At 45.7% G+C, this 10,584-nt stretch overlaps 2 protein-coding genes across 2 annotated transcripts; one reads left to right on the top strand and one right to left on the bottom strand.

Moving 5' to 3' along the window:
- Window positions 1–40: 40 nt before the first annotated feature.
- F4817DRAFT_339646 (ATP-dependent RNA helicase dbp-7) lies at window positions 41–2,605 on the bottom strand. Its single transcript, XM_049303570.1, has one exon. It carries the CDS (start codon window positions 2,574–2,576, stop codon window positions 273–275), a length of 2,304 nt encoding a protein of 767 aa, XP_049158320.1. The 5' UTR covers window positions 2,577–2,605; the 3' UTR covers window positions 41–272.
- Window positions 2,606–9,161: 6,556 nt separating this feature from the next.
- On the top strand, window positions 9,162–10,305 carry F4817DRAFT_339641 (hypersensitive response-inducing protein). The gene is made up of 2 exons (XM_049303569.1): window positions 9,162–9,783; window positions 9,843–10,305. The coding sequence occupies exons 1-2, from the start codon at window positions 9,659–9,661 to the stop codon at window positions 10,147–10,149; spliced, it is 432 nt and encodes a 143-aa protein (XP_049158319.1). The 5' UTR covers window positions 9,162–9,658; the 3' UTR covers window positions 10,150–10,305.
- Window positions 10,306–10,584: the final 279 nt, after the last annotated feature.

Genomic DNA, 10,584 nt, shown 5'->3' with positions numbered 1-10,584 from the left:
TCACATATTAGCTCAATTAGAGAAAATATCGATAGCAATATACGAAAAATGGTAGTGGCTTTTTATACGGACTAAGGCGTATTACAATAACGACGACGACGATACTCCTCAAGCGTCCGTATAAGGAATCCCCAAAATAAACAATAATTGCCGCCGACACTCATGCGCTCGTAACTCTTTTATCTACACCTTCGCAATGAATTTCATGTTGACAATGCAATCAATTCACCCCTACCGCAACCCCCTTTCTTAAAACCCACTTTCGCCTCACCTCAGCCAATATTAAATTCCCCAGCCGCACTCATAACCTGCTTCATCTTCATCCTCATCCTCCTCGCCGCATCCTCGTCCGCCGCACCCACACCATCCTCCCCATCACCATCATCACCCTTCTTCTGCCCACCAGAACCAGTCTTCTTCTGTTGACCTGGCTTAATCGTGCGTCTAGACGGCCCGCCTCCAATGCCGCCCGGCGCCTCGCGTAAACCAAAGCTCTTGGCCGTGTGGCCCAGGTGTAACTGCGTGATATCGAAGTATCCGCGCTCGTCGCGCACGTGTGTCGCGTACGCGCGGATATGCGAACGGAAGGCCTGACGCGCCGAGTCCAGGAGCTTCGACTTGCTGCCTTCTTTTGCGGAGGCCAGGAGGCGTTGTTCGAAGTGTAGTTGGAGGGCTTCCGCGCGGGAGTTGGGAGTCTGGCGGTCTGAGACTAGAGTCTGGGGCTCGGAGGTTTGGTCTTGTTTGGGTAAGGATATGGGTGTTACGAAGCCCTTCTGGAGAGTTGATTCGTAAGATTGGGGCACGAGAGCAGAGGCGGACTTGAGAAGTTCGACATAGCCTTCCTCGCAGCCTGGTTGGAGGAAGAGTGTTGCTTTTCCGGGTCGGCCCGCTCGCGCAGTTCGACCGATGCGATGGACATGGTCTTCAACGCTGAAGGCTGGATCGTACTCGATGACAATATCCACAGCGGGCACATCGAGACCACGCGATGCAATATCAGTGGTAATGAGGACGCAAGGATTCTGTGAGGTGTGGAAGGCGGCAAGCGTAGACGTGCGAACAGGCTGCTGGAGGGAGCCATGAAGCTTCAGAAGAGTTATGTCGGGGTTTGCTGGCGATGTGATATAGGCAGCATCGGCAACAGTATCCTTTGTCAGGGGCGATTCGTTAGATGGGGGTTGGGATGATGTAGAACGGAGTAAATCGAAGTGGAAATCGACCGAGTCGGCGCAAGATATGAAAACAATGGCTTTCATAACGGACCCTTTGCGGGCAAATGTTGATTTGAGTAGTGCTATCAGTGTTACCAACCGCAGTTTAGCTGGAACAACGGCATATGATTGCTTAAGTTGAGATGGCGCACTGAAGGTAGCGTCGTTGGCCGCGGCCACGGTATCGCCCTCGTCCTCCGACTTAGAAGATGTGACGTGGATGGCGTCTTGCAAACTAATCTCGCCCAGCCTTTGCACATTCATCTTCATCGTCGCCGAGCAGAGAACGGTGACACGACGTTGCGGCAGGGCAGCGAGGGACACACCCTCTTTATTAGACTCTTTTAATTCTTCTTTTCGAATCTTTCCCACAATGCTCTTCAGCTCTTCCTCGAACCCCATCTCCATCAGCCTATCGCCTTCATCAAGGATGAGCCATCTTACAGTGCCAACGTCGAGCACCTTAGTATTGTCCAGATGATCAACAAGGCGACCAGGAGTAGCGATCAGTATGTTGACACCCTTCCTCAAGCGAGCTTTTTCGGATTTCTTGCTTTCTCCACCTATTACGGTCGTACTTACGATCCAGGGAGCGCAGCGTAGAACTTTTTCTAAAACGGTAGCGATTTGCTTGCACAGCTCCCTTGTCGGTGCTAGGACAAGAGCAAATAAGCCTGAGTCGCGATGTATACGGGTTCCAGTGACAGAGCCGTCGTCATGGTGACTTAGATTCATAATTCGCTGTACAATAGGAAGTAGATAAGCCAAAGTCTTTCCTGAACCTGTCTCGGCCTGCAAGAAAGCATCGCTATCGTCCTTTATTAGCGGTGGGATGCTATTTTTTTGTATTGAAGTCGGGGCCTTCATTTCCAGCTTTGACGACAGGTGTTGGGCAATGCGCGGCGACAAGCCAAGAGCGCGGAAGTTTTCGGCTTCATCGGATAATGGAGCATTGGATGGCTTTGCAGGTTCGGCATCCTCAACTGGATCCTCGAAGACTGTTGTGGGTGTTGGGTTAGATGTGAATAGCCTGGATGTGATGCCGCCAGGTTTGTTGGATGCGCCGCCGAACCTGGCGCTCGTACTAGATGTATTATCTAATTGTCCGTTTTGGTGATCAAATGTCTTCTGACGCTTCGCTGGCCTTTCGTTCTGATCGTGAAATTGTCGAAAATCTCGTCGGTCGTTGGGCAGCGGGGTGGAATTGACTGAGCTCGTAGGTCCATCTAAAGACCCATCGCGATTCTTCCTCGCGCTTCGTTGGGCGTGGACACGATCTCTCCATCGACCGCCTGTGAACTTGACCTGCTTCTTTAGCGGCGCATCACCAAGATCGAAATTTAAAAGTAAGCCGCCGTCAGCCATGGTGATTATGTATGTGTAGTCGAGAATATTGAAGCAGTGAAAAGCGATAGAATCGTCTGAGACTTTTTAGTGGAGTACTTGACGTTATACATTTTAGTGCATATATGCGTAAATTGCATAATCATATATTATCGATAAGACGTATAGAATCCTAATACATTCATTGGTTGTAATTAGGTACTTTCTCTATTTGCTCTGATAAGTCTATTACCTTATGATATATATTTCTCCGTTGCTGTTTCAATTACCAATTAATTCCTTAACGAACATCCACTTAACTTAATCTCATCTCGTACATTTATCAGAGAAGCCCCTCGATACAATGGCAGCCTTGTTCGGGTTTCGTTACTTTAAAATTTATTTAATAGCCTCTTCTAACACACCTAAATATTTAACCCAATATTCTACATGATTCTTGGTGTACCTTTAGTTCTTTCCCTACGAAGTAGAACTTCACAAAATATGAACAAAGCGTAAGAAAAGCAAAGACCATACAAATGTGATATGTCATAAGCTACTAACCTGACCACCACAACGACACAAGACTACGGAAATACAGCTTACTTATTCTGCCTGTTATGATTACCTCAGTTACTGAAACCTGGTATCGATGCCGATAGCGCTGTGCAGCCTGCTGCGGCGCAATAACAGCTTTCAGGAAAAGGATTTCCGGGTTGGTGGCCGCTCTGCAACCCGCTACTTCAAATCCTCACCACCTACACCACTTAGCAATCAAACTGATAAGGTTGCAGATTTGATTTCCGAATCTGTTCTTAATCAAGACGGGCTTTAGGGAGGGGGGGAAACTATATATGATGCAATAGTCTAAACTTGCCCGAGTGAACTCGGCGCTCGGACACGAAGTTATGAGGCTGTACAATCGTGTCGGCGATTTGCGAAGATCATTATAAGAGCAGGGTATGATACGCTGGCTGGCTGGTAACTCCGCAAAACAGCCAATCAGAACCTTGGATAAGTACCTAAGACAAAAGTACTTTCAGCTGTGATAGACCCATGTTTTGATTAAAATTGTCAGACTGATTTCATGGGTTGCATCTCAGCTCCTGTATGGCTATTGATGAAGCTGACACTTTGCTTCTGCTTAGAGAAGTGTGAGTAGGATGAGTGGTGTTCTATAAGTCGAAATGGGAGATACGAGCTTCTCGCCGCCTGTATAAGAGTCGCCATTGCATGTCACTACTTAAGAGTATTTTCATACAAACCCAATCTTTTCTACGTCTTTCCTATAACCTCTAGGTACTCTTTAGATGGAAACGCAACTGAGTATTCTGAAGCTTATCTTTAAATTGTTCACGACCTACGCTACTGAAAGTTCTGAGCTCGATCATGGCCACAGAGAGTAAAACAATAGAGCAGATCTTAGAGCTTAAATCATTTCTCAATGGCATGAATGACGATGCGGAATACCTTGATGACAACAAAAAGAAGTTCAATGACAAGTTGGTCTCGTTGTCACAGGACGATATCAACTCTCACACAGATGATTACCTTCATGAAACCCTCTTGCATGTTGCAGCTCGACAAGGCCATGTATGGGCGGCTCAAATGCTTCTCGAAGCAAAAGCGTCTGTCTCAGAGCAGGATTCTATGACATGCCAGCCATTGCATGCAGCTTGCGAGAATGGCAACCCATCACTTGTTGAATTGCTTCTAAAGTATAAAGCCGACATTCAAGCAGTAGACTATGCTGGGTGGTCTCCTTTACATTGGGCTTCTTCGAATGGGCGGACAGAAGCTGTGAGGCTACTTTTAAAATCAGGAGCCAACGCCCTAGCGACTAATGACAATGGAGATACGCCGTTTCACATGGCTGCTAGCTATAATTACTCAGATACAGTGGAGATATTTCTTGAAAGAAACACAAAATGGCGGGTTGATGTTGATGCTCCTGGGAAATGGAAGATGACAGCATTACACCGCGCTGCCTGGGAGGGCCATGAAGAAACTATTAGAGTTCTGCTCGATCAAGGCGCAGGAGTCGTAATACAAGATATAGATGGATGGACTCCATTGATGGCGGCGACGAAAGGGCAAGAACTAAGTGGCATGCGCATTTTACTGGAGAAGCGTGGGTACGACCAAGCGAATATCCAGGACGACGCAGGTATGACACCACTCTTAGTGGCAATTGAGTATGAGAATTTGGAGGCCCTGGATGTATTGTTGGAACACTGGCCAGATGAAAACAAGCGTAATCCCAACGTCTACCAGAGGTTCCTTTTATATGAAGGGTCAACGACCAAGAAGGGAATACTGAAAATGCAAAAGTCTATCCTCGACGCTCTCAAGAATGGCCCGGGAACTTACAACGAGGCTCTTTTCTGGGCCGCAGCAAAATTTGAGAGGCATGAAATCGCGAAGAAACTTCTTCTCGAAAACCCAGACCTGAAAACGAATGAGTCTAGTGCTATTGAGTTGGCAACTCAACAAAAAAACCCGGACGTACTCTGGTGGCTCATTGCGACTTCCCCACGCACCCGCAAAATTACCAAAAATATCAAGTCAGCGCTGCTCAAAGCCAACGAAGAGAGTCGTCAACAACCAGAAAGTACCACCAATAGGAGACAAGGAGGCAAACTCGTAAACAAGAGCAAACCCCATGAAGATAACTACAATGCTGTAGTCCCTGCAGATGGAAATCAGCCCAGCATTTGGAGGCAAATGATAGATATCTTGGAATACCCCCAAATCGCGCAGGTGTATGAGGACAGTGCTATTTTGGAACCTCCGCGATTAAAATCGGAGCATTTCAATTCTGTGGGAGAATTCAGAGCAGTAATAGCTAGATTCTACAAGGCCAAGGACGGCTCCAGTAATATTTCAAGGACGCGAGACCTAAGGGATATCGTGTATGGCAGGGGACCCACGAGAATAATGACAGAAGCAATCTCCAATATCAATACTACTGTGGAAAAAAGATTCCAGAACAAAGATAACTCCAAGTCAAGAAAGCTTCAAGCTACATATGACAAGAACAACTTGAGTTTTACTTACATCCACTTACCAGCTACAAATGTATGCGTCCCCGAATATCCTAACTGGCCATTACTAACTAAAGATAGGTCGACTGGATGAAGGTAACAGAAATAATTCATAGATCTGGATTTCTTGGGTTTCTAGATCTGAAGACCGAAAATTTTGCTGACAGCTTTTTTAGGACTTATTGTTGAGAATCATGGTCGATGAAAAAATGGAGAATAGCATTCGTGAGGTCAACTCGTTCTTGAAAAGTACTTGGTTTGAAATACCAGATCGGAATTATAGGTCACGGTTCATGAGGCCACACTTCTCAGAGAGGATATCAATTGCATTCACTAACAAGGGGCGAGATGGGCGTTCACCACCGAAACGTAGTGAAGAACCAAAAGAGACAACAGCTACTAACGACGCGCAACACGATACGGCGCAGGATAGTGTCCCTCAAGAAAGTAATAACCATGAGGTTAACAGCCAAAAAGCCAACAATCAAGAGACAGCGAAGGGAAAAGAACAGGAAAGAGATGCTTTTATCCCTAGTTCAGCTCTTTATGTCAGCATACCACCTTGTTTCTTTATTACTTTTGCTGTAAATTAGGTTCTGACCTATGGAATTATAGATGCCATTTCTATCGTTCGCAACACAGACCGAAGACCTTCACAATTGTCACCAAGATTCGAATCAGGAAGCCGACAAAGGGCGAGATGGACCAGGTCAAAAATCCGAAAGGTTGATAAAAGCCTATAAAGGTTCGGTCATTCATAGCTCTGCGACTCTTGATGAGGTATACTATCATTTCGATTTGAATGATACGGAAGCTCAAAAGGACAGAAAAGAGCGTAACCGCAGTCAAGTTGTTACTAGGCAATTGGTTCCGACTAAGGAAAAGTCCCGACTGCCTGGAGAGCCTCGAGCAGAACCCTGGCCGCTGCTCCGGGTTAATCAAATTTGGATTTGGACGATAGATAACAGTAAGTACGCGTCGGTGTTATCATATATACCTACCTCCTAAGGTATATTTCTTTACTAAGACGATATGCATAGAATGGGTGATTAGTGCTACCTCACATCCAGTCGATGATGTAGAACAGCTATGGCTTGAGGGTTTCACCGAACACCTCAACAAACAAATAGAGGCTAAAGGGGCCCATTCTCAACCAGGATCTACTAAAGATATGATGAAAGCGATGGTAAACTATTGCATTGAGTCCTACGAGAGGAGGCGGTTTTACCGAGACCCCAGTCACCAAGATTCGACTGATGATTGGCAAATCGGTCGGTCAATTCGCCAACTCTTTTCGGATCATATCAATTATATCGTATGTCAGGTTTTTTCCACCTTTGTTGCATCCATGTTGATATTTTGGTAGGGACGCAAAGAGACCGAACTCTTCTCCAGTGTTCAAAAGCTCGAAAATGGATCAAATACTTCCAAGCGTGAAGAAAAATTTAGAAAAGCTACCATCGAAGCCGAAAACCTGTTTGGCGAGATCAAAGATATCCGCGATGAACTGGGTATTATCAAATCAATCGTAAACTATCAAAAGAACGTCCAGCGGAAACTTTTTCTCGGGGACCCGACGGATTCAGGCCTTGATGCAAAATACATCATCGACGATATCGCCGAAATGGAGAGACTTGCAAGTAGGATTCAGTCTGCTGTAAGTTGTTTGCTCGCCCAGCATTTATGATAGTCGCTTACGTGAAATGACTCCAGGTTAATTCCACACTCTCCTTATTACAAAGCGAGATGGGAAACTTTCAAGCAGAACAATCCGTGAAACAGGGTAATAGCATGATGGCGTTTACACTAATTACTATTATATTTGTAAGTCTTAATCTTCTACGTTTAGAAAAGCCAAGTCTTTAATTTTCTAACCCCCATTAGCTACCGCTATCATTCCTTAGCTCTTTATTCGCACTTGACGTTGAGTCGTTCCAAAAAGCTCCTGCCTGGGCTTTTGGGATCATCTGTAAGTACTTCTGAGTAAACATGACGTTTTATCAACTTCTAGTCTACTCACTAACCTTGGTTCAGTTGGCGTTTCTTTGGCGTTTACCGCCCTTGCGATCTACGCCCTTTACTTAAATCGTTATGTAGTTGCAATCGCCAAATCCATTAGCGTGTATATCAAGAAGCATCCCAAGAAGCAACACAACGATATAAAGGAGCAATTTGACAGGAATGTCGAAAATCACTATGGTAAGTTCCACGTATTAAAAGGTTTAGTTATATCTCAACGTTAAGGAAGCAAATGTGCTCCAAATATATTTTACGATGCTAACGTGTTTAAAGGCCGTGTGGGAGATGAAGAAGAAGGTTTGAATAAGCCAATGGTGACAAAGGGACAAAGGGAGAGGACAGTGTTCGGATCAGTGTTTGCCCGTCGCCGCCGCAACCACCATCAATCAAGTGGTGTCTAGTTTATTTATGGGAGAGTACCTAGACGGGATCGCGAGCTTTCTAAATCTTGTGCTCTCAGCATCTTGACACGCACGTTGCCTTTTCCAACATTCGATGGGGCAACATTGGATCTACTACCTAAGACCAGAATCGGGTATCAATAGGCTATTGTTTCTCCTTCACGATAGGTGGCACTGTGGTGGTTGACGCCTGTTGTGTTGTCTATTTGATCTTGTAGCAGTAGTTATTATGTAATGAACGATGAGGTTGGAATTAGATTCTTACCTGGACATACAACGTTGTTGAATTCTGCAGGCGGTGAAGTGAAGATCAGTGGCAACTCATGCATCTTTATTGCTTCCAGTTGGTATTCACCCACTAAACCTCCACTTATATCAGGAGATATCTAGTTCGCACTCGAGGAGACAGATGATATCCCCCTTGATTATGCATCTACATACACGTGTAGTTTGGTGCAGGGCACGAGCCTTACTGCCGCTCATTAACGTGTTGGGAAACATCCCTGTGGAAAATCTTTAGATTTGATAATAGATTCGATCAGATAGCCTATTTGACATCGCATGAGCTGTCAAGTTTCATTCGTCTGAATCTCGCGTTGGGTACCTTAGGTACTTTCTATAATATAGTGCAACGTTAATAGGAAGACGTCCGTAGAAATATAAACTAAATAGTTAGTTTACTATGCAACTATGTAACTACTCAATAAAACATTTTCATAGCACTAATTCTACCTATCCTAATGACTCTTGGTAGACATACTATCTACATATGTACTTGTGTACTATGTAACAAGATATTGTTGAGGTAGCTGAGTGAAGATCCTAAGAGGGCTGATTGTGAAACTCCAGTTCCTTGGGTATAGTACCACGTATATAGACTTAGTTGACGGTGATTGGCTCCGGGTTAAAGCTAAGTTAGGTCGTAACACCTCGTATTCAGCTGCCGGTAGTTCGCCCCAGCCGTTGCGGATGCCAACTCCGGGGTATCGGCAGAGAAAGAGAAATGACGTGGTTAAGTTACATGCGGGAAATGTTACTTCGACCAATTCAGCCTTCTTGTTTATCGCGGGAAGAGATTAGGTACCTAGTCTTCTAGAACCAATGTAACCATGACAAGTAGTTCTGATAGCGGTTTTAGCGGTTTCCAATACATACCTACCTATCGACTAACAAGCTACATAGGCTATTCAAAGACACCCCCGGCGATCTCCTCGTTATGTACTAGCCCTACGACGAAACCCTTCGTATTCTAACCTTGTAAATTTACGTAACGTTGACAACAAATGTAAATATCCGGCATCATGGAATCCAAAGAACCACCATCATCTACTAGGGTGTATACAAAAGTAGTTGAAACTGGTACTAGAAACTAAGGAGCTATATGGAAAAGGGGGCAACGTTGTCACGACCCCCGCTCAATACGAGCTGGAGTTCATGCCCATCGTCACTGGCACCGCGGATCAACCTGTTTTTTACTCCACTCGCGACGAGACTCACCCCAGATAGAATCAGTATAAAGACCCTTCGTGCGTCCGAGTATGTTTCTTCTTTTTCAGCCTCATCATCACGCAATCACATTCAAGCATTCTCTAATAACTCATCAACCTAATCAACTCACTTAACTTTCGTTCACCCGAAAAAAAAACCCCCAACATTCAAAATGAAGTTCTCCGCCGCTACCCTCTTCGCTGCTACCGCTGCCGCCGTCACCGTCGACAAGCGTGACACCGTCTTCTCGGTCTCCGAGTTCTCGGCTGGCTGCGTCCGCCACAGCACCCAGTGCGTGTAAGTACTATTCTCGATCCCTATATACTATACATACCAGTGTACTAATAAACTTCCAGGTACTCCTTCACCGTCATCCAGCCCGGCACCATGGAGACCACTGGGGTCAAGTGCTCTGCTTCGGGCCCCGCCGGTCCCGGTGGTGAGCTCCCCGAGATCAAGAAGGGTACTTGCCAGGAGTCGTCCAGGACCTTCAGCGTGACCAAGGGCGCCGACGGCCTGACTATCACCGTCACCCAGCCCGTCACCCCCTCCAGCAACCAGTCCGGCTCCCACCTCATCCCCAACGCCGAGCTCAAGACCACCAACGAGCCCAACGCTGTTGTCCAGAACTACGTCGGCGCCACTAGCTTCAACCTCGAGTAACTTGTCGACCTCGATATGAGTGGGCGGGTTTGAATCTTTTTGGCAAGCTTGCAGCGTTTGGAATTCGGCGGTTACTATCGTAACCAGATTATGGTTGATGTTCCCAGTAGTTATTAGATAGAATTGTGCGTGTTGAATATACAAAATATCGCATCATTTTCAAGGCCACTTGGTTGGTTGTAGTGCCTATTAGTTCACGGTGCATTGTCTTCCCTCACCAAGGAGCGAATCATTACTCGATAATTTACAATTGCTCAATCATATAACGTTTAGGTTTAAGACATCAGTTGCGCTATTGGTGCCTGGTTTCTTTAAACATCTGTTGTCATCTATTATCCTCTTGACTAGCACACGACTACATCACGACCCCTTGAACTAATACAAGGGGTCCAGGAAATGTCTAGAAGGGAAAAAGCTAGACCGACCAATTAAATT

This window comes from Daldinia loculata (assembly GCF_022478755.1).
Source record: "Daldinia loculata strain CBS 113971 unplaced genomic scaffold F4817scaffold_29, whole genome shotgun sequence".
NCBI classification, from domain to species: Eukaryota; Fungi; Ascomycota; class Sordariomycetes; order Xylariales; family Hypoxylaceae; genus Daldinia; species Daldinia loculata.
Note: the sequence above shows the minus strand (reverse complement) of the source record. Positions and strands in the feature narration are given on the sequence as shown.